The sequence below is a fragment of the Micropterus salmoides genome, unplaced genomic scaffold (assembly GCF_014851395.1).
Source record: "Micropterus salmoides isolate LMB-PRFRI ecotype aquatic unplaced genomic scaffold, ASM1485139v1 Ms_hic_scaffold_22, whole genome shotgun sequence".
Taxonomy (NCBI): Eukaryota; Metazoa; Chordata; class Actinopteri; order Centrarchiformes; family Centrarchidae; genus Micropterus; species Micropterus salmoides.
The window spans coordinates 20,307,131-20,334,081 of NW_024041373.1; the positions used below are offsets into that span (position 1 = coordinate 20,307,131).

The 26,951-nt window shown below is 39.5% G+C and overlaps 1 protein-coding gene across 1 annotated transcript in view; it reads right to left on the reverse strand.

Annotated features, from left to right (window-relative positions):
- Positions 1-26,951, reverse strand: part of grid1a (glutamate receptor, ionotropic, delta 1a) — a 260,845-nt gene that overhangs the window by 21,474 nt on the left and 212,420 nt on the right. The window contains exons 6-11 of the mRNA XM_038737961.1: positions 17,629-17,802; positions 14,970-15,131; positions 13,956-14,075; positions 4,672-4,773; positions 3,127-3,324; positions 1,518-1,848 (exon numbers count right to left, since the gene is read on the reverse strand). Coding sequence (XP_038593889.1) covers positions 1,518-1,848; positions 3,127-3,324; positions 4,672-4,773; positions 13,956-14,075; positions 14,970-15,131; positions 17,629-17,802 — 1,087 coding nt within the window. The remainder of the gene's footprint in view (positions 1-1,517; positions 1,849-3,126; positions 3,325-4,671; positions 4,774-13,955; positions 14,076-14,969; positions 15,132-17,628; positions 17,803-26,951) is intronic.

Below are 26,951 nucleotides of genomic sequence, written 5' to 3' on the forward strand. Positions count from 1 at the left end.
TTTTAAAAGCACACAGAATGAATATTAACTACTTCCTGTCTTTTAAACATTCTTTGCGTTATTTCTTTAATCCTTGTCCCTTGTTTCGGCCCTTGTTTTCTGTGAGGGGAAAAGACTGGTTCGTCACATTAGCTTTTCTATCTTTACTTTCATACGGACTCTTTCTCTCCAAATAACAACTTATGAGGTGCACGAGAAAAATGTCAGCACACTGTAGAAGAGTAAAGTCATAGAAATGTCATCTGAAAGATTCAGGAGTGTGAAATGTAATGAAAACATATTTGTCTGAAAGTGTCACAATCAACATAGCTGCGCCCTTAGGACAGCTTGGGGAAAAAAACTGAAGGCCTTGTCAGATGCATAGCACTCCGGCATCAGTCATTTTTATTACGTATGGCTTTGGCTGATTTCTTAAGGTCATTGAATGTGAAATGTGCATCTTGAAACTTTACTGGATTTTACCCTATTGCAACCGTTCACTGCGGTGCAGTCTCTTTCAACTTCGAATGTTTTTTTATTAAACTCTGGAAAACTCGTAATTTTCTTCTAAGTTCTCAGGGAAAGTTTCAGATTATTTCCTACCTCCCCTAACCTCCTTATGGAACAAAAGAAGGGTAGTCCCTTTTTGAAAAAGACAGGAGAGTCAGTGTGTCTGTGGGTGGATAGTTTAATCTGCACTGAACATACAACAAAATCCAGCCAAGCCTTGGTATATCATTATGAAATCATTGGTGGGATACAGTTGCCAAGTTGTTGTCTCTGACAATGGCACACTGTGCATGAGCAGTCAGATTTATATCAAAGTGACCTACGTCATGCCAAGAAATAATGCAATCCACTTCACTGAAACAAGCCCAAAAAAGAAACACGAGCCAGAGAAAAAAAGACATAGAATTTAGCTTCTCTTGAAATATAGTGGGTGTTGGGTTAAAAAATGCTCATAGGCTGTGTTCCAGACTTTGATAGATGCAGTTCAGGCTTTAACATCAGTTGCTGAAGTAGTCATTTATCCAAACCGGACATACCTGGATCTCCACCAGACCTAAACATGAGATGTTCTCCTTGACAAGGGCACCTTTAGAAAATGCTAGGGTGGGCGTTGTGCCTCAGACTGACTCACTACTGAATCAGCATTTGCTTTATACTGACATCCACATATGCATTTTTACTGGACTTAATTTTCATCTTCTGTCCTTAATCCCTTAGTAGTTTTCAGTGTTTTTTTTCTACCCGTTTGTTCTGCTTAGATTTAGGTTTTCACATTTAAGAAGTGCATAGCTAGTGCTTGGTGTCCAGCTGGAGACCAAGAGTGGGCAGGTTTTCATTCATTCATCAATGACACACCTTCAAACAGAGAAGTGTTAACTAGTAAGAGGTTGGCGTATGATTTGGTGGAGTGGAAACCTGTCTAGCCTTGGCCGTCCAGTGTAGTCCAGTATATAACAAATATATTGAACATGATCTGTAACTGCTTTCCTTGTATGTTATGAAGGCCAGACTCAAACTATTTTACCCACCTTGTTGCACAAAAGCACCGTAGACAATCCAGATGGCGCTCTGTAGTGAAGTGGAGACAGAAGGCATCGGATGGCCTCCTGCATTGTTCTGGCAGCGCACTGCCTGGATGCGCCTGAGCAGGAAAATCATGATTCCCACAACAGGGATGGCTGCGGCAATGCACGCCCACACTGCCAGGTCAAATGGTGCCAGCAAAGAGAAAATGTTGATCTTTTCCTCTGACTTGCGCATCAGGATTCCCACTGAATAGTCCAGGTAGCGCTTGCTGAAATCCACCACACTCTCGCGTTCCGGTGTGATGGTGATGGCTGATATAGCCAAGTCAGCTCGCTGTGGATGGAGATGGAGATTCATATGTTCCAAATTTAGCACCTCAAACATTTATTTTCAAAATAACAGAATATGTTTAAGATCTTTATATGTTGTTGTGACATTGAAAGAAAATCTAGACCTCCATGAATTGGTAGATGTTTTCTCACCATTTAGTAGGTTAGGTTGGTTGATTTGTCTGTGACAAAATTAAAGCTTGTGTCTGACTTCAAATACTCCCTAGAGGAATATTTTAAAATGTTCAAATAAGGTTGCATCACAGTTCATTTACACTTCTAACAGAAACCTCCTCATCCTTTATTGTGGTAACCCTGTGTCTCCATCAGGCCACTGTTTCTGTGACAAATCTACGAAGGTTATGGTCAAATTAGAAGCATATTTGGTGTGCAAATTTTCATTCCCAATAAGATAAACCTATTGGTTTGGTAACACATACATTTTTGTCAAGAACCACCATCAGTCCACATTTTCAATTTTAAAATGCATTTATTTCTCCCTCTGTGAACCTTCATGCTCTCAACAGGAGAAAAACCTTTTGATTTTCTGAACCAATGATATTTCATCATTGTTAGATATTCCCTTGCCTTATACGACTATTCTGTCGTCTACCCACAACATTGTTAACTTTGAAGCTAATAACCAGGGAGATCAGTAGGCCTTCATGGAGGTTTGAACTCAAGTGTTTTATTGCTAATCTTGGAATTAATTTTGTATTATTTCCACAGTGTATTAGCTTGTTGAAAAATATAGTCATCAATCATCAATGCATGAAACAAGGAAACATAACTTGTGTTTGATCAAGTATAAAATCATGTTTCTTCTGTCACCTACAGTGAATGCATGCTGGAATTAGTGGAAGTAATCACTTTGGGATTGTTGTGTTAAACAACTCTGTCATCGTTCAATCACAGAGCTCCCTCTGATAAACACTAGTACAAAGATTGCAGGATGAGAGTGCATGTGAAATGAACAGAAACAGGAAACATGGTTCGTCATTACGACCCATAACAGCCTTTGTTAAGTTTTCAAACTTTATCAGAGTCCCTCCAAAAGTCAGCCCCAGTTCAATCAATCTGTGATGTCACCCACCGGAGAAAACTGATTTGCAGATAGAGGCTATTGGCTCATACAATGTTTTTCTAATCTTTTCCACTTTACTGAGCCTTATAATTGGGCTCCCATTTCAAAACAAGACAATGTGGCCTGACTCCCAGAAAAAAATGATTTGGAGTGAAATTTGGAGATTGATTGACTGAGATAAAAGGAAAGCACACCAACCTTGCCAATGAGTTCTCCAATCATGCCATTCCAGGATCCATTAGGGAGTGCTGAGCCGTACTTCCCATCTCCGACTTGGTAGATGTCATACTTGAAGCCCAGGATCTTGGCCAGGGCGTCCAGGACATCAATCGAAAAACCCTTGTATCTTTTGGGTTGGCCCAGAATATTCTCTGCCACCATCACAAAAGGCTCTTCCTGTTTGAATCAATAACCAGATAAATTTACAAGTTTTTTGATATTACTGACAATGATAATGCTGAGAAATGTGGATGTGTGCGGATTTTGTCTCTAAGCCTACAATTTTTCCTTGAACTCTGGAAAAGAGTTGAGTATGTGTACTTAATCACAGACATGTCATTTATCAAGATGCGCCATAATGTCCTCGGGGCCAGATCGGCGACTGAGGCGAGGACACATTCAGTCATCTTAAGAACTTTGAGGTGACACCTTTTATGAAGAGCTTCTAAGGTGATCTAAGTTAAACTTCATCTTAATAAAATAGTTTCCTCAGCAACTGTTGACCTGTAACACATGGCGCCATGGCAACTGCTATGGTTCATCAACGTGGAAATTGCCATTTTAAATTCATTGCACCACACCGTGGTTCTTCTTTGTGGGTTGAAAGTGTCAGGGCAGAATTAAATGGAAGAGGGAGGAGTAAAGAGAGCTAAAGAAGACATGGGGAGAGAGACAGAGAAGAGGGGGGTATTAAAGTGGCAGAGGAAAATGACTTGATTAAGTGACACTGCCAAGGGAGAGCTGAGCAGAACTTATGTTAATAATAAATATGGTGCAGGTAAATCATGTGTGAAGAAGAGGAAAAACGAAGAGAGGTGAGGAGAAGCGACTGAAAGGGAGAAGTAGGCAAGAGACTTTAGCTGCTAGAATTGATGAAGTTAGTTGCTGCTGCAATGTAGGCCTTCTGTTGCTCTTCCTCTTCCAAGAGAGAAATCGCGTATGACCAAACAGTGGAAAGTAGATTAAAAGAGGTTTAGTTCTAAAAAATCCTGTGTTGGTTCTCCATCCTACTGTGGTAACAGGCCACTCAACCTAGTAGAACATAGGACTTTATCTTAAGACCAGAGCTTTAGTATATTACAGTCAATTATGAAATAGGAAACAGAGCCTTATTAACCTGAACTGAGGTAACAAATTGGCTTTTCTTTAAGACGGGCCTATTATGAGAGAGTTAATTGTTAATTCCCATGTTTTGTAAGAAGCCTTTCTGCTGTCTGCTGTGCTTGCTGCTGTATACTTTTAATGCAAACTAATTGTTTTATTGTGAAACATCTGCAGGAAAGGTTTATTGTTATTAACATTGAGAAAGCAAGGCAAAGTAGTATTGATCAAAATTTATTTATAAATTTTTCCCTTAAAAAGATAATTCACAGAATTATGTTTGTTTTAGTTGCTTAATCTGTGGGTGTATAGAACAACCTCATCAGTGTGGCGTGTTTGCCTTATATTGCTGTGTTTACTTTCCTACTCAGGTCAAGTGTTGACATTATTATGGTCATGATTCAGTGTACTCCCACAACTTACCAATAATGTTACAATCTTGAGCGTCACTCCCTGCATACCGCTCTCTATCCGATTCTCCTTCAGGCTACCATTCAAACCACGAGTGGAGTCCCAAGACGCCAGCTAATAGAGAGAAAGAGAAATCAGATTAATGAGGAAAAGACATAAAAAACAGAAAAACTGAGCATGTCTCTGAGAGACAAAGGTGCCAAACACGTTATAAATAAATCTATCACCAAAGTAACTAAACAATGAATACTGTACAGCAGGATAATAACGCGAGTGAGCTATAAGTAAAGTTGTCATTCTATCTGCCATTGGCATGCTATTAGGACCCTCTAAGCATGTTCCACCACTGAATGCTGCAATGTATCGTCACACTTGTAAACAATCTGCTTTACTTTAGTAATCACACAGATGGAGGTGGTGATGATGATGACAAAGACGATGACAGCATAGGAAGGAGCAGAAGTACAATGTTAAATAAGACCGTACGTAGACATCATGGTTATCATGTAAAAATTGCAGTATAAGAAACAAACAATGAAGACATGTTACACACCAGTTTGTTTGTTTCTTGAATCTATCCCTCATCTTTAAAACTCTTATTCCAAACTGCCAACGTTTTGAGCTATGTCTCAAATTGTGTGGCTGATGTTTGTTCAATTCTTAATCAGTGCTGCTAGCTGGACAAGGATTCTCAAGGATCTGACACATCATTTGGAGTGGTCTATAAGATTTGAGCTGACAGGACAAGAACGGTGGCCGAAGGCCAAATAACAGGAATTTCCGGCCACAGCACCTCACTCTATAGCACATCTTATCCACATACCTTTCCCTTTGAAACACCTTGTACTCCACAACAATGACAGAGATATCATCGGAAAAGCAATAAGCTTTTTAAGGTAGTCAAATTGCATTTATTTTGTTAAAGTACTCAAAATGCCTATGTAATTTTATGTATGTTTTGATCTAGCTTTTCATTTTGGATCATTGTGGTCTTCTGAGTAACAGGATGTGTCACAATGTCAATATCACTTACTTACTACCTGCCATTACTAATAACCTTAGTTTGTTAAATATAACAGCATATATTTCGATACAGCAATTTATTAAATGTTTTTGAAAACTTTGTTATACTATTCTGAGCACCTGCTCTGTATGTTGTTGCTGTCAGACTATCGCAGCTTAAGTTCAAATTAGGTAATTTCTGACTAGAAGACACTGCACACATCTCATTTTGGCACAATTACATCCAGCTGAATGTTAACAGGCAGGTTATATGACTCACTTTCATCAGTGAGGGAAGGTTTATACAAAATGCTGAAAGCCCTCGATATTAAGTCAAAAAAGCTACCAGAGATCAAAACCATGAATAGAAGATATTTTTAAGATAAAAGATTTCATCAGAAGTCCTGCACTTAACTTTGAACTATAGCTTCATGAAATATTGAGGCTTCTTTGCTCTTTTACGTGATTGGACAAAGACAGTTTGGTTTGGGCCTGGAAATTTCAGAGCCAAAAAAACTGAGCATATTGTCTTTATGTTTTTAAAAAACCTGATTTTGTATTCTTGTGATGTTCTATTTGGCTACCAGTCGAGATTGATGAGAAAAACAAAATGAAAAACATAAATCTCTGTCAGTGACACCATTTGCAAAAGCAAACGATTATACAATCAGGAGGAAAACAACAATTACTACAGATACACAAGGCAGCAACAAAGGCTTTCAACTGTGAATAAAATAGAAACGTGTGAGGCAATAAAGGAGGCTTGCAAAAACTTAAGAATATTTTATAGTTAGTAAATCTTTTGTTCTTAACAAATCATCTGCAGAGTATGTGACCTTTGAAATTCTCAGTCTTAAGACTTACACTGCACTATGTATAGCTTCACTGCAAACTGCTTGTGAATGAAATTTATAACCTGCCAACATGTTTGGGTGTAACTATTTTCTGCCATTGCAGGATGCCACTCATGAAATGTACCTTCTAAAGGTATTTTTATCTAAACACTGTGTGCATGTCAACAATAGGCAGATGAGTTGATCATGGAGCTCTTAATTGTAAATATATTTGAAGGGATGTGCATATGTATTTACAGGCTCAAAAAATGTGAAATAACATTGTTTGTTGATAATGACATTAGACATTGAGCCATATGTGGGTAATTAGTGCAATTCTGCAGGCAAGTTCTGCACAATCTATTTGTAATATCGAGTCTATTTGCTCATCTGTGTATGCAGATGTGTGTCCAGCCTCTGTGTGTGGAGGGACAAAATGTCAGTCTGAAAACGGGACCATTTTCTCCATGAGCAGCTTCGTTCCTCAGTGAAAAACACTGAGCAATCTCTGCTCTGTAAACTGAAGAACACTAAAGAGGAACACTTCTACTTCACAGAGCGTTGCACACCAGAACACCACCGGGAAGGTCACAAACAATACATACAGCAAAGCAACGCCGCCTGCATAGGATCAAGTAATGCTTCACTGGACACACTGTGATCTTTGATTACCAGCTTTGAAAATGTCATTTGTAGGTAAATAATTGATTCACTATCAAATTATACAGGTATTTTCCTTTGACAAAAGAAAAACATGCAATTTGAGATTTTTTAAGGACTTGACGCTGAAACAAGATGCATACTACTGAGGAGTGTATTATATAAAAATATGCTAAATGATACATGAAAGAAAAACAGATTTTTGTTGCTTGCCACCAAATCTGTTCAAAAAAAGGCTTTTCTAGCTTTTTCCCTGCTTCTTTCTTTGAAGTGTCAGCTCATTGAGGATTTAAGTTTTAGATAGTCTTCCTATAAATATGCATAGCAATCACTCACCAAGAGTGTACCTACTGAAGGTGAGATCAAAACATTCAGTTGTTTCCTTCTCTAATTTAGGGTATATGCGTTTTGTTTTTTCCTACAGCACAATTGAGAATATCGAGCCAATGAGATCGGAATACCCAGTTTTGAAAAGTCACAACAATGACAGGGCTGCTATTTAGTTAATGGTTATGATGCTCAATACCGTCAAAATAATCATCTGTAATGGGGCTGAGTAAATGCCAATGGCCACCTGAAAACGACAAAGGCATGGAAGTCAAATAGCCCTAGATTCAATACGCCACAACGGTCTAATTTACAATGTCTTATAAAAATCTTACAGAAATTACTGGATTCTCTTTCATGGAACTATGTAAACTGCATCATTATGGAAGTGTAGCCATAGTCCGAACAAGTTGCTGCTATTCTGCTTCTCCTTTTCCCCTGATTGTTTAGCCCCTCAGGTGCTTATGTATTGACAAGCTCATGGTGCTACCGAGCTTCTTATTGACACACAATTGCATATAGGACATGTTTATTTTTTTATGTTTCACTTTGTGTCCTCCAGAGGAAGAGGCTGGAATGGTTTTGGTTGTGTTATCACTAATCACCAAGAACACAGCGAAAAATAAGCTGGCCGTTTAAATTAGTCAAGAAGAGACATGTCATCTATCCTGATATACTAGAGGGGAGCCGGGCTGACATGGCGCCAGTCAATCACTCAAATCTCTAATAAGCAACACGAGGCAGGATTCACTTTATCTCACTATGTCAGAAAAACAGAGCAGGAACCTTAAAAAATTTAAAGAGACGAGAAGGAAGACAAATTAGCACAAACGAAAAGAAACATGAGAAGAAATCAGTTAGTTATCAAGTTCATTCCTCTATCAAAAAACCACCCAGAGAGAAAACAGTAATAAAAAATTAAATCTCTTTATGATCAAATGTTTTCTTGCTGTCCTTCATTCCCACATTTATTTAGTGAACATGTTTCTTACACATAGTTTTTAAATACAATGTGTTACCTTAGAGAACATATTAGGCACAATATCTGTATCAGCTGGCAGAGTCATCCTCCATCCTGTCTGTTTTAGTGTAAATTGTTGTGTTGCTTAAAAAAGACTGCACACAAGAGATGCACAAAGAAAAGAGAGATCTATAGGCTCACTGCATATAGTCTAAACATGACCGTATGGCAGTGAGAAGTATGCGAACTTGCCAGTGAATTACTGCTTTCAACTCATCATAGCCACTTGTGAACTGCAAGTGATTTTTTTTTACTTCAACTCATGAAGTGAGAGCAACAAAATGCAGGTACTGCAGGTGATGTGCATTTAAATGAACTGGACGGCTGTAAAGTTGCTAACATTTCCTCCATATATTTTTATGATGGACTGGAGCACGTGAGAGAGAATGAATTAAGGGATGTGGAGAAATACCATCCACTTTTCATCCAATTATTTGAGACTCTCAAGAAGATATACTTTTGCTGGTGTGGCAGTATGAACAACTATAAGTGGGTACTTCCAGTTTAATGTTCTTTTTAATGTAGACTCTTGTGAGAAAAGGCAATTTCGCACACAATTACAGTTCAACATACTGTTGCAAAATTATAATATTGCTGTGATTTACTTATGGCAAAATAACTTGACCGGTCTTACTATAGTTTTCTACACTGCTAAGTTATGTATGCCTAAAGGAGCTTGTAGTAATTTGTTAATTGTATTGATTCTAATGATCAATTTCAGCATCAACAGGTGTCTGGCACTGCTTACAATTGTTAGTAGTGGGTAATTATCAAGTGAGAGCACAGATCCAGCAAAAGTAATAAGTGGAAATCTACCAACACTATTATATTTCAAATTTGTAAATGTAAATGATCATATTGCTTTCTTGTTGGCGCTTTTGGCTTGTGAAATACAAGCAGTGTTACCTCTACTAGTGCTACTCATTGCGCTGTTCTTTATCCTCCTGCTGGTCAAAATCCAAGCAGGCAGGGGAGGAGTCAAAACTCTGTAGGAGTCAGACAGTAAGTTACTAAAAGCTAGAAGTCTCAGTGCTAATTAATCATTGGATCAGCAGCGCTATCAACCCCCTGCAGATCTATTGTTGGTGAGAAATAAGCACCCTTTAGAGACTAATCTAATGCCACTTCTTCTTCATGAGCCAGTGAGAAACAGGGTTGAGCAATAAGATGAATTCATTAGCAATGAACAACTGCAGTTTGATAGACACAACATGTAATGGAGCACAAGCGACCTCCACCCCCAGTGCTGAATACATCAACTATAATTGGTTGAAGGTGTGATGATGGCCAATAAGAAAACCCTGTCCTGTCCATCACCATCCGACCCTCATGTCTGATTGCAACTAAGTGTGAGCACACTTGGCTCTGTTCTGGCACCAGAGGACCAAATGTGAGCTAGCTCTAGTCAATACATGGCTGTCAGATTTGGCTAGGTTTTGGGGGTATGGACTCAGGACTTTGGGCCAATGTTGGCAACCAGACTTGGAATCATATACTTGCCCAGATTCTGGTGTGGTGTTCTTTAAATCTGGCAATGATCTAGCTTCCGGATATGACAGATTTATTCTGCTGATGACACAGCATTTTTTACAGTGGCCCTGAGAGCTCAACCCACTGCAAAATGTTTCCATATGCCACATTTTTTCTTATATGCTACAAATGTATCAAATCGGTGAAGATGTTTTCTTAAGTTGCTTGTGTTTTCTTACAGTAAGTTGCACTGTGTTGAGCTCTGCATTCTGGCTTCCTGGGAGAAAATGGAAAGATGCAGGCAATAAGCAACAAAAAATCCAGACTCCTTTTTCAATTTAAAATATTGTACTGACGATGGCATTGTAACAGTAAAAAACTATTTTAAACCTGAGGCTGTTTTTCATTCCCTCTATGTCTAAGACAAATAGCATAGCCACATGTCTCAGGCAGCCATGCCATATATTATTTCTAGCACATGTTAGGCGATTTAGAAACGCCATCATATGGCATATGAGCTGTACAATATACTGTAAAATATACTACTACTTATGAAAAACATATTGTGACGCACTTTGCAACCAGAAAATTGAATAAGGAGAATTTGGAGCTGCCCCTTTCAGAAACTACTCACAAGATCAAGCAGACATACAGTATTAGGGTAATTATATTTTTTCTATAGAATATACAAATTATACAAAAATGTGAATTTAAATAAAACAATAATATCAGCGCTGTTACTGTGGACACATTTGAGAGATAACTATTGCATGATGCATCCAAGATGCTTGGCTAAGAGGAACAATTACATTCAAATGAATTGACTTTTTTCCATGAAGAGCTTCTTGTAAGCTGGAAGTCATTAGCAATATCTGCTTAGAGACGAGCTGACACATCAATAAGAGTAAACTGGGAAACCAAAACAACAACAACAACAGCATCGATCACTCTGCAGCAGCACTGGATGGTGGAGAAAACTCACAGTAGAGCATCCAGGAAATAGTATTTCAGTCTTCATTACAGTTTCTAACCAGAAAGACGCCTCATCTAAGAGCCATCAGGCTGTGGAGAAAATGGACTGAATGCAGATAAATGATGATGGAAAGGGAGGAAACCATGTCTGAAAAATGGGGAGAAAAGGTTATGGAAGACGAGAAGGAGTGAGCGCAGAGGAGAGGATAGGGAGGATGGGAGATGAGATGAGAGGAAAAGATAAAAGAGAGATGAGAAAGGGACAAAATGAGGATGGCTCTGAGGCTAGGATGTGGGTCAGGGGGATGGAGTGCGACACGCAATCAGTGTTGCGCTGGTGTGGCTTTTCTTGATGGTAGGCACCCGTTTTAAACAACACAGGGCAAGAAACATGCTGAATGTATATATAAACATCCTATTATATAAAAATAGAGAGGAGAGTACACGGGTTTGTGTCTGTTTTCTCACAGTAAATGGTTCTGCCAAGTAGTGGGCAGACACAAAGATAGACATGCCAGGTAATGAACAATAGCACTGAATCCATTTGGCATCCCATTATCTGGCCTTGCTGTCCCCCTCTGCCTCTAATGATTTTGAGATACAAGCGCCCACATGTTAGTGTGCTCCCTGGCCCCTGTTCTGTTTGCCTGGCTGCATGCACCAAAACAGTGTATACAATACATGTCAGTGTGTGTGTGTGTGTGTGTGTGTGTGTCACGCTGTGTCTAAATGTGTGACTCTGCTGGTGGACATGAAACTGTAAGCATGTTCCAGTGTGTGTTTGTGAGTGTAAATCCATGGCATTGTGTGTGATGTGTCTCTTCCTAGCTAATGCTAATGGCCACATTATGATGAATTGGCTTCATGATTTCAGTTACGCTGAGTGGTGATTAAATCTTCATTACCGCTTCTGGTCAGTCCTGCTCTACATAGATTGCCAAGAAACTCAATTCCTCTTCATTCTGCAAGAAGTCCCTGACTGAATAGGGACATCCACAGCGACAAACAAATTACAGCTAAGACAAGAGTTGCACAAATAATGCTCTCAGTCTCTCACTTCAGCTCTGCCAACACTCAGTAAAGACTTCATGGTCAGATCATATAGCCTGCTTGTTATTTTTACCACATGTAAAATGACTATACAAAAATACTCTGACATTAGTCAAAGGCAAAGTGGAAGTGGTATGTTTTTGTTTTTGCAGAAACAAACTCACCTTGTGTATAGTTAATAACAAGAAGCACACATTTTATTTATTTTAACTCCAAGGTCCCAGGTCATGACAACGTTCAAGCCACAATGGTCAGTATGGTGAAATGGAAGCAAACTAATATGGTTAATCAGGAGCTCCAGTAGAGGACACCCTCATTCCTGACACCTTACTGTCAAATGTCAAGCCACGTGATTGTGGTTCTCAGGGATCAGAGTACATCTGATTTTTAATCGTACCAGTAAGGTAATTGCATACACCTGACATGCCAGAAAAAAACAATCCTGAGGATTAAGATTGAGAAAAAATAGCAAATGCAAAAACAGTAGACAATTGCAAGCCTTTCTATACATTAATAGCGCCAGTGGACCCCCATGATTGATGTGGTTCACAGTTCTGATCCTGCAGATCGTCTGTTAGTAAATCAGCCACACCTGGTATGTACTGGATAATTAACAGAGAGAAACTAAAACCTGCAGGACACCAGTTCTCAAGGACTGGAATTAAGTGCCTGAACTTAAGAGGTTTGCAGGGGGGCCTTGAGAAAATGAAATATGTTTTTTCACAGGGTAGTATTTTCACTTTTATTTCTCTCTTCAGATAGTACGTGGTCTAGAAAAGCTATTTTCATCAGCGGTTACAAAGTAACTTCTGTTTCCTTAAAGAGGTCATATTATTCTCATTTTCAGGTTCACAGTCTTATTTAGGGGTCGTACCAGAACAGGGTGAGCTAAGGAGTGATGCATCTTGCCTCTACAAGATCTTTGTTGGGAGTTGCACATGCGCAGTTCCTAGTTAAGGACTACAAGCCTATCAGAAGCAGAGTAGGGGGGGTCGTGAGAAGCCGGTAAACACGACTTCGGTTCAGTTGTATATCCCCTTACCAGCTTAGCAACATAGACTTCACAGTGGTGAGTTATTAATCTGTAACAAAAGTATCTTTCATCCATAATGTTTTAACTGAGCTCTGTCTCTACATCACAGTTACAACTTTATGTCCATTGACTGCCTGGAGGGTAGCTAGTATTTGGAAGGGAGAAGAGAGGTGTGTGCTGGAGCTCAGTGTGTTTTCACCGGTGTTTGTGAAGGCGTGTTAGACTAGCCGCTTGGCAAGCGTTATGACGCATATTTTGCTGTGTCGTCACAGGTATCAAAGGGAAACGGCTGGACTACAAACGAGCTGGTTTCAAGCGGTTCAGAGCACAGTTTTCTGTGGGAGATGGGAACTCCCTTTGGGCTGGACTTTGGGCTTTTTCACTTTGCAAACCTATTACATGCAAAAAAAAGATACATAACTCAATAAAGGAGAGGGAAAAGCAAAAAAGCATAATATGACCTCTTTAACACTTAGAGAATGGAGAAGTGTGTGCAAAATTGCAGCTACAAAGTAAAAGATTTGAAAATTAAGTTCTATACAGAAGCTCTAATTGATTGGTCTATGGTCTGATGTATAAAGTATATAACTGGGACATGGTACCGCTTAATTCTGTGAAATGGGAAAGGTGAGGCACCCTGCTGTGGAACACATTACGCTAACAAATGGCAGAGCTACATGGGTATTTTACAAAGGCCCAATGAAAGGAGAAAAATAGTCCACTATTATTGAATATCGGAGAAAAAAAAAATCTTATCTCTTATTCTCTTCTTCTTAAATCATATATTATCGTAAAATAAAATCTACTCGCCACACCATAGGATTTTGGGTAAAACATCAAGATATAGACACTTAGTAAGTCTCCCATGATGTGTCCTTTACAGATAAGTAGACAAAAAATATATATATTTAAAATAATCTGGACTGACCCGTTTCACATCTTTCCCAAATGTCTCACTGTAGCTGGTTCCAAGAATCTCAAATTGCACATGGGAATTAGAGCCTTCAGCGCGGAAGTCCATCAGCCCTGTCAGGCCACTGATCCGTCCCTGTAGCAACAACAAGCAGAAAATAGTAACTGTGTGAGATGTCACAACACAGCAGTATTGATGGTGATGTAATTATTATATACACCTCCTTTGCACATTAACAATTTAGTGAAATTGAATGTTTGCATTGTTTTCATTCACTTTTATCTGTATAAAGCATACTACTGTATATATGGGAAGAAATATGAATTAATAAAGCTGAGCTGGAGCTTTGGTAGCATTTTATAGGACATAGGATTGGAACCTTTTACAATACATAATCATCACTGTTGTTCACCATCAATCATATGCTTTATGCAAATTCTTCCTTTAATCACACAGAAGCCTGTGTAACTGTAACATGAATCAAATCAATATAATATATATCAAAATTAATATGACGAAAGCACCCCTTCTTGGTTGTTCTCATCTCATGTCACACTTGAGATCAAGACTGACTTTACAACAATAAAACAATCCATTATCAGATTAAAATGGATAAAATCAAGCTACTTTCTAGGATATGCTGAACTGAGAGGTTTACACAAGCATACAGAGAGCAAAGCCCAGAATCTGCTACAAATCCATACAAACCAGGAGATCACATTTAATAATCAGCTTTCTTGAGGGTATTTTGAAAATAACTGAATTTGAATCTTATGAAGGTTTCAGGCAGGGATTATAGGCTGGTAGTTATATGGACTTTTCTAAGGAGGGCTGACTGTATAAGCCACCTTCATACTTAATAATGCTTCTCATAATACCTTGGATGTGCATTGGTTGTATGTAACTATTCACATAATCATCCATGATAAAATATTGCAGAAGCTATTAATCATCATGTCTTACAAAATAGCATATTCAAAGCAGTAGCTTTTTAAAGCAAGAATAAACTGTAACTTTGAATTCAAATACCTTTTGGATGGTGTCTAGCATGGACCATCCTCCATTCCAAGGCTTGGTGGACTTCCTCATGCAGTTAAGGCTAGCCATACTGTGCCACTTCCGGTCCTCCAGTTTCCTGTAGAAGGCGTTGGCCAGCATCAAGACACTGTCATACAGGTAGAGGTTGGACACCTGTTGGGGGGAGGGGAACTTTTAATACAAATAAATGCATTTGTTGTTGTTTGTTCTGTGCGACACAGAGCAGAACTCAAGCTGACAACAAAGGGCTCCAAGAAATTTCACACAGCCCCATTGTGAGCTCTTGTGAATGAAGCAGTGACACAAAAGCACTTGTCTTAAAAGCAATCTCGCTTTGATTGTCCACGTTTGCAGTTGCAGGAAACTCTGAAGCATGGGATTGCACCAGTTGCAGCAGGTGAAATGATATGCATGACACAACACTGGCAAAGGGTAAAGGTAATGATAGAGTACAGTGGTGTGATCTAAAATCAATAGAGTGGCAAAACAAAAACGATTTCCAGTTCAATCCTTCTTTGTTTAATGAATTTCAGAGTTGCCATCAGTCCAACTGTCTCACTCCAAATGCAGTGCACCCTGACAGGAATCATGTCTACTGTCTCCTGTCTTGATGTGACAGTGGATTTGATAGGTCCTCTGGGTCAAGTCAAGTCAAATCCTCCCACAGCAGAAGATCCATGGAAGCAATACTAGCTGCCACTCCAGGCATTCAGCTCATGACACCTTAAGACTTCAGTTCAAGTCTCTCAGTGGTAAGACATCATCCAAGTCAAGTTCACTTGCCTTAAGGTCACTCAGTCAGAAGCTTAGCAGCTCTGGGTATCTGAGGTTCCACCACAGCTGACGGGCAGTGAAAGGGGTTTGTACAGGAAAGCTGTATGATCTCCCCCTGTGTTTAACTGTTTTGATGAATGCTTAAACTGCCATTACCCGATATTTAACCCTCTTTCATGTGAATTATTAAGAACTGGGTGCACACACCACATGGTTTTGCCATCTGTCCGGAGTATGGATGAAAACAAAATGAACATTTCAATAGAGCTACAGGGAACGCAGCCATTGCACTCCAGATGGATTGAGCAAAAGAAAAGTGTAAGAGGTGTAAGGAGGTGCTCTTAACTGGTTATAGAAAGTATGGAGTGGTAGGGTGAAAGCAGGCCAAAAGAAGGGAATGACACTGTTTGATAACAAAACTGCAATGTTGCTGAAGGGTATATCTTATTTTATTGACCCTCATTGTCGTACTCAATTTATTAATGTTGAGATCCTGGTTGACAAATCCTTAATACAAATAATAGATAGCATAAGCTGTTTTAGAGCATACAGTACTTCCACAGTGAAGCCTTTGTTAAGCTTGTGATATCTCAGTAGTTTAATAACAACTAATACATTGTTCTAGGTTTTCTACAAGTTGGGTATATTCATAGCAGATTTGCACATTAATGAAAAACAAGCTTTTATTTACTTTGAAACAATATTTTTACTCTGTTCTGTCAGTTATTCCTCATGTTGAGCTCAAGTCATTTATATTCATGGACATTCATGTCTTTCATAATTACCTTATCTAGGGAGCTTAATCTATATTCAGCTGCTCACATTATCAGCTAATATTTGCCTTCATGTGGCGCTTGGCAGATACTTCTATACTGTCCTGCACCCCGGCTGCTGTACCGTCTTGACTGAAACTGTGCAAAATGTGTGTGATCAAGCAGGAATCACGTTCCTAACCCTGCACAGCACATGTGCTGTACCCAGAATGAAAAAAGACCACACCGTGCTTGTTTTATGGTTCTGTCATGCCAGCTGATAACAAGTATTCCTCCTGTTAGCTGCTGGAGAAAGTGGATGAAACATGCTGGTTTGTTCCTAAAGCACAAAGTCGCTATCCTATAAATACTCGCAGCAAAAGCGATAAAAAATGAGAACGACAAAACACAACCTTGCCACTAGTCAAATACTCAACATAGGCTCATCCATCACACTGCTTCCATGTTGAGCGGTCACCATACTCAAAGCTCAGATTCTCCTCTGTACGTAGCTAATGTTGGTGAATCTGTAACTGTGAGTGGTTTGAGAATTTTTCTTTCAGATGTTTTGATAGTGATTTAAAAAATTGTCACCATTGGACTCCATTGTCACCTACTCAATTCAAACTGTTGTGTGTGAATGAGGAAGCAGCCAATCTTTTACAGCCACCTTTCAAGCCTTCACTGGGTGACCATTTGAAACTCAAAAGCTGGGTTACACTTTTTAGTAAAGTGTTCTTCTGGTTTGATGATTATGATAGTATTGTGTTTTGGGAGGTGAACCATTTTTTCCTAATTCTAATTGTAGAGCCTGGGACAAAAGACTTTTCGTGTGAGTACATTCACCACAACAAAGGTATTTTCGGTAAGTCTATGAGGGTTGGCCACTTGAAGGTGCATGACGTGCAGTTAGTTGAATGAAAAATATAAGGCACATGTTTCCATTAATTGCCTCTGACCATGTATATTTTTATGAAAACCTTATCAAGTCAATTTAAAAATAATTCTTAAGATTTTATGTTAATAAAATAACACACAATAAAGTAAGAGGATTGTGTGCAGCCATGGTGGATATAGGATCTAAGTGTCAATATTTCAACAGAAAATCTTTAAGCGGTTTTTACCTCCAGGGACTGCAGATAGCCTTCCTGCGGGTCACAAAGCAGAGAGGAGATGCGATGGTTGTTCCTCATACAGCGAACGTTGGTCTCTCTCCACATAGGGAAGATCTGACGGATGATGGTCATTCGCCCCAGAGAGCTATGAACCAGCTCCATTATGTCTGCATCACTCACCTCCTGAAGATGAAGACAACAGGAGTTTATTTTAACAGGTCTTTCCCTTTATTCTGTGAAGTATAGTGGTAATTTTTATTGTACTGGAATTGCATAGTGAGGAAGCTCGACAAAAGCAATGAATTTGCACTTTTTGAAAAGCAGCTTTCTGAGTTGAAATTTGGAGAAGAAACAAAATCTCTGAGGCGCCTGCTTCTTAAGTAATTGAAATATCATATGAGACATTCGGGGGGCTACAGAGCAGTTAGATACAAGACAAAGTGAGATAGTAAAATGGGGACAACTGATAGAGGCTAGGTTTGAAATATGACCTTCAGTGCTCAATTTAACTTTGAGAATGTTATTTTTATGTTGCTGTTTGTAGGGCATTAACCCAGAATACATTAACAATGATCAAACCAAACTTAATTCTGTCCTAACAGTGGTTTATTTAATAACTTGACTACATATTTTTAGGCCAAAAGATACAGAGAGTGTTATTTTTATATGGCAAATGTTGAGACAGAATTAATAACCTAGGAAGATTGCTTGTGTTATTATTCACATTGAAAATCAATAAACATTTAAAGTATATTCTTCACAATAATAGTGCACCTGACCCTTGGCCCGCTTCTGTGGTGGGATGCATGTGTGAAGATTCGGGTCAATATTCTTGAGACAGGGAGCTGCCTGCTGGTCCCCAGAGCAGGACAATGGTCAATGCTGAGGCAGACAGTGAGTCTCTTGGGAAATGTTGGATTCATTTTATCTGACAATAAAACTGTGAGGTCACTGTCGGGTCAAAACTTAAGCAGCTCTGGGTTGATAATAATCCTTCACCACAGATGCCTGAATCCGTGCTCTCTATTTTTACCTAATCAGATATTTTGATTTCTCCCTTTTGCAATGACCTCTGTTGTTACTGCTGGTCCTCTCTCGGCATTCATTTCTCCTGGGTTCTGTCTTGTTTATAGTGCTTTTCTGCTTTCATCAAGTTGTGGTTTTCAATCTGTCATTATCTTGCTATTATTCTTACTTTCTTTCTCTGCCTACTTAACTTAATTCATTTGAAAGTCAGTCTTGCTTTTTTCCCACCCACATTATTGTCCAAAACTGGGTTTACCCTTTTAAACTCCCCCTTTTTTTCTCTGCCCTTTTCTCATGCACACGTCTCATGTCATATACTTATTTTTATTTTCAATGTAAACCCACTTAATGGTGAGCAAACTGAATTAATAGTATGCATTCTGATGAGAACTTTTGCTCTAGTAGTTTTATCCAGTGACTCTTTCTGACTCTTCACGGTCAGTCAGGTGGAAAGTATGAATATTCATAAGTTGCCATGACACATTAATCAGATGAATTATGTTGCATGGTTGATGGAGCTGAACCCTCACGTCCAAGCTAATGATTTCCAGTGCCACTCGGTTCAAGTGTTCTGTCACCATCACAGGTGACATTTGTGTCATAACCTGACCTGACAGTGGCACTGACCAATGGGACATGGCTGACAAAACGCGTGCCTTTTAACCTCTGTTTGAGGAGAAAGTACAGATTATTAAGTCACAATTTGGACACCACGTGAAATATTTCACTTGTACAATATGCACACAACCCCCCCCATTAGTACATAAATAATACAAAGGACAGATGCATCAAGGCCTCTGACAAAAACAGTGATTCCATGGATTTTAGGAGAGGGCATGTCTGCTTGTCTGGACACAAGCATATAGCATCACAAACTGCTTTTAAAATGTACAATTACCTCCTTTGTGGTACCCACTCAAATTTCTGAAGAAGTGAATACAGCACGGTCATGTTTCAATGACAACCAACGACCAAAATACATTAATCAAATCAATTCAGCTGACAGATAGGCCAAATTATCCTCTTTGTGCCGCTCAGTCAATGTTATTAATCTTTCACTAGAAATAAATAAAAAAATTACCGTTCGTAATCATGACAGCATTTTAATTAGAAGTTAAGGTGTTTTTTGAAGCTGCAGGCTACTAAATTGAGAAGTACTGTAATGGGAGTCAGAGAGGAATAACAAAGCATAGTGGGTATTGGCATTAATTTGAGTTGTTCTTGTCTATCAAACACATACATGTCTTTTGCGGCTGAGAAAAAAAAAATTTGTTAGGAAGAAAATAGCCAAGCTAACATTTTTATCCCGCTGTCTTGTTATAAAATTCAATCATTTGTGTCCTATTGTCCTTTTGCAATGGAAAAAACAAATTCAAACAACACAGCCTCTGCTGATTTGTGAGAGACTCTGACCTATATTATCTGATTTGTAATTTTCAGTATAGATGAAAATTGAATATATATATATATATATATATATATATATATATATATATATATATATATATATTTTAAGGGTGCTCCGATCGATCGGTTACTGATCATAATCGGCCGATAATGGCCTTAACTAGTTTGATTGGTGGTCGCTAAAAAGGCCGATAAGAATAAGCCGATCAGATGATGCAATACTTGCCAGACAAATTTTCAACCGCAGCTAGAATGTTTCAGTACACTGTGTGTTTTCAAAGCTAGCTAGCACCAAAGACCTTCTCAGACAATAAGGGATTATTAACATTACCACGCCCACATAATAATAGAGTTGAGCAGCAATCAGACAAGTGGAGCAACACGCAGGAGCGTTCATGTGAAACTGTCGCAGCTGTGCTCATCTCACTCACATGCCACTGATCTGAGAGACTGATCTTTCAGTGTCAGTTTCCTGATGCAAAGAGCGGCGCCACTCAATCAGCTGACTGCATCTCTCTCTCTCTGTTTTCCTTACAAAAACGGAGACCTTTTGCTACGTTTCCGCCTCCCGTCCAGGTTTAAACCGTGAATCAGAAGATGTTTGTTTGAAAACGCTGCGGACCCGATGGACAAAACAGAGGACTTTATAAAAGAATGACAACGAAGGTGAAAGTCAAGTCCAGTTGCCCTTGACTTTAACCGGACTTGACTTTAACCTTCGTTGGATAACTGACCTGGATGACTGAGAATCTTCACAGACATAAAAGGGTGACACACACTCACATTTGGCTTTGTGAGTCGGTCTTATCAGTCATGCAAAGCAAAAACACGATGCTTTACAGAGTTTTAGTTTTGGTATTTTTATTAAAATATAAGTACTGTGTAAATAACACATAACAGTTAGCCAACTGTGCACGTCGCTGTATTTACTTTGCGACAACTCCCAGTCTGTTTTCCGCCGCCGTCTCTCGTACTCCCGTGTTACTTTCAGTAACAGTTCCACTTCGTTGTCGGTCTATGCAAAAAAAAAAAAAAAGAAGAAAAAAGCCTGGTTTGGTTCTTGGTCTTTATTACTTTCTTCTTTCGCTAAATCGTCTGCTACTGTGGAGTAGACCATCTACTTCATGTTTACACTGGCACGCGCATGCGCAGTGTAGGCTACCTGAAAGGCCACTAGATTTGTGTTTTCAGTCCTTCTAATATAGACAGAGATCAACTCTGATACGCAGCTGAAACGCTGCTGTGGACGGAGAAGATCGTTTTCGTTATGAAACTGTTTTAAAAACGTAGCAGTGTGGATGTAGCCTCACATTACCCCACTCCTCTCTCTACTCCTCTGTCAACCCTCCCGAGATTCTCCCGTATTTTTCCGTTCTCACCCGTTAAATGTTTCCCCGTAAATCTCCCGTATATTTAACCTTTATGAAATCAAATAAAAAACCTTCTGGACGTATTGAAAGTGTTTGCTATTCTCTCCTCTGGTAAAGTCGGTGGCAGCATGTAAGATATGTAGACTATGCTTCCTGCACAAGGATTAAAAATGAAAACAATCCACTGATATGATATAAGGCCTATAGCCTACTAATGGCAAACCATATGAAATTATAATGAATATAGTAGCCTATGTAATATTAACAATTGACTGTATAATATGGAATTTACATTGTAGCCTATTTTTATTTTTAAAATTTTAAAATTTTAAAAATATGCCTGAGCTTTCCAGAACAAAAAGCAGCTACTTCAGAGTTTATCATCGACCTCATGATGCCTGTGTTCCTTTATCTCCTAAATATTTTTGCTACAGCCTTTTTTGTTGCAGTTTTTATGGTTGTAGTAAATTTATAAAGATACTGTTTGTTCTGTTTTTGTAGTTTTTTCCACAGGAAAGCTATATTTGTAAAGCTATAAGATGTTCACAGTAACCAGGCAAAGGCTGCTATCATTTAAGTCTGAGATTGAGTGGAATTTGTTGCCCATGTTTCCTGGCAAAAAAATAAACAGTTGTCATTTCATGATACTTTATCATCTGTTAACTTTAACACTTAATACATTGTTTTTAGGACCAATTAAATAAATATACAGTATACTGTATAATGCTACATGATAAATAAAAGGCTCCAAATAGACCCAGTGATCGGTATCGGTCGATACTGCTTTCATTGGCCCAAAAAATTCTGATTGGAACACCTCTAATAAATTAAATTTAAGGTTTTGCCTTCAAATCAATTAATAATGATGAAGAATCGAAGGATTACACTATTGCAATCAATGCCATGTCCTATTTAGGTAGTGCTGAAAATGTATCATACTACATCCAGAGTGAGATAATAAACTGCATATAAAAAATGTACTTGTTTTTCAGTGTGAGTGAGGACAAATACAACACATCATATATGTGCAACTGTAAAAGCCCTGAAAAGGGGAGTAGTTCAATGAAAAATGCATACAAACCTTCCTCAGATCATGTGTGTAATGACTGAAGGGAGGGAGTGAGGTGCACCATCACATAGCTCAACAGTTTCACATTCCCCCTGCTGGAGCCCTCTAGTAACTACAACACTCGTAACTGCTGCAACTAACAATAACAACTTAAACCATAACCATATGATATATCATTAAAATATGAGAATGGAAAAATTACTAAATATGAACCCATTAACTGTTACACTACTGCTTACTCAAATGCTTGCTATGACTTACTAGTAAAACACATTATTTCCATCTGTCACAAAACAACTACAGCAATAAACACTGCTGTTATTTAGTGTATTACAAAATATCAGTGTATATTCTCATCCAACAACAATAAAATCTTGATAGCATGTAGTCTTTACTTTAATAGCATTATGAAACATATTTCCTTTTTTCTTGTATTAAAATTTGCATACTAAAAACTATGCAAGTGTTAAATCAGACTAAGATTACATATATTGTGAAAAATGTAAACATGCAGTATAGGGAAAATTATGTGGGTAACAGGGTTCATTGTGCAAGCGGCAAAGACCTGCATTAGCAGTGCCTCTTCAGTCACTTTTTTGATGATCATTTAATCCTCAAATTGGCATGTTATGCTAATGATGATTAAGCTAGGGTTTTATTGGGCTTTATTAATAATTCTCTCAAGCACTGCCAGTAAAAACTGAAATGTAAAGTGAACTCACAACAGCTCTGTGGCACCGTGGCACTTTCTCTGGAGATCAAAATGGTTATTTCTTATTAACTATCTTAGGGTGGGTGCATCACTGTCAGTTATGAGACATCATAAGTTTATGGCCTTTGAATTTCTTGAAACACGTGGAAAATGCAATCACTAGTGCAACCTGCGGGCACATGCACATGTGGGTGTGACCTGGATACAGATGAACACATTTCAGTTGGTAGAGGGACTGTAGTATCAGGGAAGTTTCTGTCTGCTTGCAATACTGTGTGGTTATGTAATCAAAATAGGCAACAACTAGAGTAGCAGGTAGTATCATGAAATCTATGTCAATCCTTATAGCCGGTTTCCTATAATATATCAGGTTATTAAAATGGTTATATTTAGTTTATCATATCGCCATACAGTACATTTTCATGCACATGACAACTGTTCTTAAAATACTGTAAGAAATTAGTCTAGCCACAGTTCATGAACGCTTGAAAGGGAAGGACTTTAAATGAAACTGAAACAATGGAAGGACCATTTGCAAGAACATATGGTCTAAATAGGCGGAAACACAATGTAATTCATTTCATGCTAAATTGCACTGCATCAACTGATCTGCATCAACACAACCTTTGCTTTGCCACTCCGTCCAAACTCTGTTTGTTGTTGCAAACATGGACTTTGACCTAACACGATAGCATTGTAACTGTGTTCTTAGGATTAAAGACTGTTTTAATGGAACAGAATGTATTATGCCAGCCCCCCCCCCATGACATTAAATACAAAGTATGTATTATATCGTAGACTATAGACTACTAATAAAGCTTACCACTAGTAGGCTACAATATAAAATCCAGTTGGACAAAACAGCTCTTTAATTTTTGTGGATTGTTGTCATTCATTAAATTATTGTGCAAGAAAAATGCTCTACATGGTAGTTAGTCTCTGATTTGTTAATGCTAAGTAATAACTTGTCATAATCAGAAACATTCATGTAGAACGAGTTCAACGTTTCAAAAGTTTGCTGACTGGGGCGTCACTTTGTTGTAAAGTGGTAGGGATTTAAGGGCTCAGTTTAAGGGTGTGACGCTACACTTGGTCACGAGAACAAGATGAGAAGATATTTTAACAGTATTTTGAATAAATATATCGATGCTAAAATATACCAGTGGGAGGGGTTGGGGTGTTGGGGGGCATAAAGACTTTGAGCATTAAACACTTAATTTCTGCACCAAATTTATGGTGGAAATGACTATCTATATTAAGGGAAACAAAATTAAGGTGGCAGGTGACAATTCAAAATATAATGGAATATAATGCAGTAATCAGCAGCTTGTTGTTTCATGAATGAATGAGCTCTTTCTTACAGTACAGCACACCAGAAAAGCCATCCCAGTACCTAGCTAATTTTTCATCAGTACAGTACAGTACAGTACAGTAGTATTTATATGTGAGCTGGTGTTGATTTTAATGCTATGGTGGAAATGACATTTTAGCCTGGAAGTGCAGTGAGCCTTACTCAGTGCAACATGCAGTGTGTAATTTCAGCTGCACACTTTATAACCCCACTGACATAAAATGACTGACTGTGGTAACATTAAGATGAAGGTGGTTAGTGAAGGGAGTCGTCTGTCTGGGATCCTTTAGATTTATGACCATGACGCCTCTCTGTGGTCACCATTTGATTACGGTTTATGCATGGATGCTCGCTGTGGTTAAAGGTACAAAGGATCATAACAGCAAATTCAGTGTTTTGAGTTATACAGAATTTTAAATTTTAGGCTGATATTTTTTCAGGAATCCTGTGGGTCATGGGATTCCCATGGGATGGGAGTCAATTTCACTATTTATCATGGTACTGGGATGGGACAGGAAAAAATAATAGTAATAGGGATAGTAATCTCACACACACACATACACACACACACATCTGCTGTGGAATCTGCTGTTGCCATTTTCCCAGTTTTTGGGGGTCACAGCCCCCAGTTCTCCGATTACCACTGGCACCACTGTTGCTCTTACTTTCTACATCTTTTCTAGCTCCTCTTTCAGCCCTTGGTATTTCTCAAGCTTCTCGCTTTCCTTCTTCTTGATGTTGCTGTCGCTTGGGATTGCCACATCTATCGCTGCAGCCTTCTTCTGCTGTTTGTCGATCAACATGATGTCTGGTTGGTTAGCCATTACCAGTTTGTCAGTCTGGATCTTGAAGTACCACAGGATCTTAGCTCTGTCATTCTAAACTACCTTAGGAGGTGTCTTCCATTTTGACCTTGGGACTTCCAGCCCATACTCATGGCAAATGTTCCTGTACACTATGCCAGCTACCTGGTTATGGCGTTTCATGCACACACGTCCTGCCTGCATCTTATACCCTGCTGTTATGTGCTGTACTGTCTTAGGGGCATCCTTGCACAGTCTGCCCCTGGGGTCCTGCCTGGTGTGGTAGACCCCAGCCTCTATTGATCTTGTGCTGAGCGCCTGTTCTTGTGTCGCCATGATTAGTGCTTCTGTGCTGTCCTTTATTCCAGCCTTTTCCGGCCACTGGTAGGATTTCTTAATATCAGCCACTTCTTCTATTTGTCTGTGGTACATGCCATGCAGCAGCTTGTCTCTCCATGAATGTTCTTCGTCTTCCTTGTCCTCATCCTCGGGTTTCTGCTGCCTGAGCTTTTCACTAAGCCCTTCATCTTTGGGGGCCATCTTCCTGATGTACTCCTGGATCTTTGTCGTTTCATCCTGGACAGTGGTCTTGACACTCACTAGCCCTCGGCCTCCCTCGCTACGCTTGGTGTACAGTCTCAGGGTGCTGGATTTGGGGTGAAGCCCTCCATGCATTGTGAGGAGCTTTCTTGTCTTGATGTCAGTGGCCTCTATCTCCTCCTTTGTCCAGTTTATTATACCAGCAGGGTATCTGATGACTGGCAGGGCATATGTGTTGATGGCTCGGATATTGTTCTTCTCATTCAGCTGACTTTTCATGACCTGCCTTACTCTCTGTAGGTATTTGGCTGTGGCGGACTTCCTTGCTGCCTCTTCATGGTTTCTGTTAGCCTGTGGCACCCCAAGGTATTTGTAGTGGTCCTGCACCCCCTCGGTTCTGATCATCTTCCCTCTTGTTGATACCATGCGACCACACTTGTCCAGTCCAAACGACATTCCAATGTCCTGGTAGATCCTGGTAGTATGGATCAGTGAGTCGATGTCTCACTCATTTCTGGCATACAGCTTGATGTCATCCATGTAGAGGAGGTGACTGATGGTTGTTCCACTTTGTAACCAGTATCCGTAGCCAGTCTTTGTGATGATCTGGCTTAGGGTGTTCAGGCCTATGCAGGACAGCAGCGGGGATAGTGCATCGCCTTGGTATATGCTGCACTTGATGGTGACTTGTGCAGTTGGCCCATCTTCGACGCTGCTGCAGAGTCTGGAGGGAGGCCAGGGCGGCTCTGCAGCGCACTGCAGCCTGCAACCGCCAGTTGGCGGACCGCCACTGGACCCCTGCACCTGCCTACCGGCCCGGGCAGCAGGTCTGGCTTTCCTCCAAGGATCTCCCCCCTACAGACCTCCTCGAAAAAACTCACCCCCCGGTTTATCGGCCCTTACCCCATCGAGGCCATCATCAACCCCTCCGCTGTGCGCCTGACCCTCCCTCCTCTCCTCCCCGTCCACCCCATCTTCCATGTCTCCCGAATCAAGCCCGTTTCCACCAGCTCTACCTGGTGGATTGGGGGGATCCCAGAGGAACTTTCCTGGA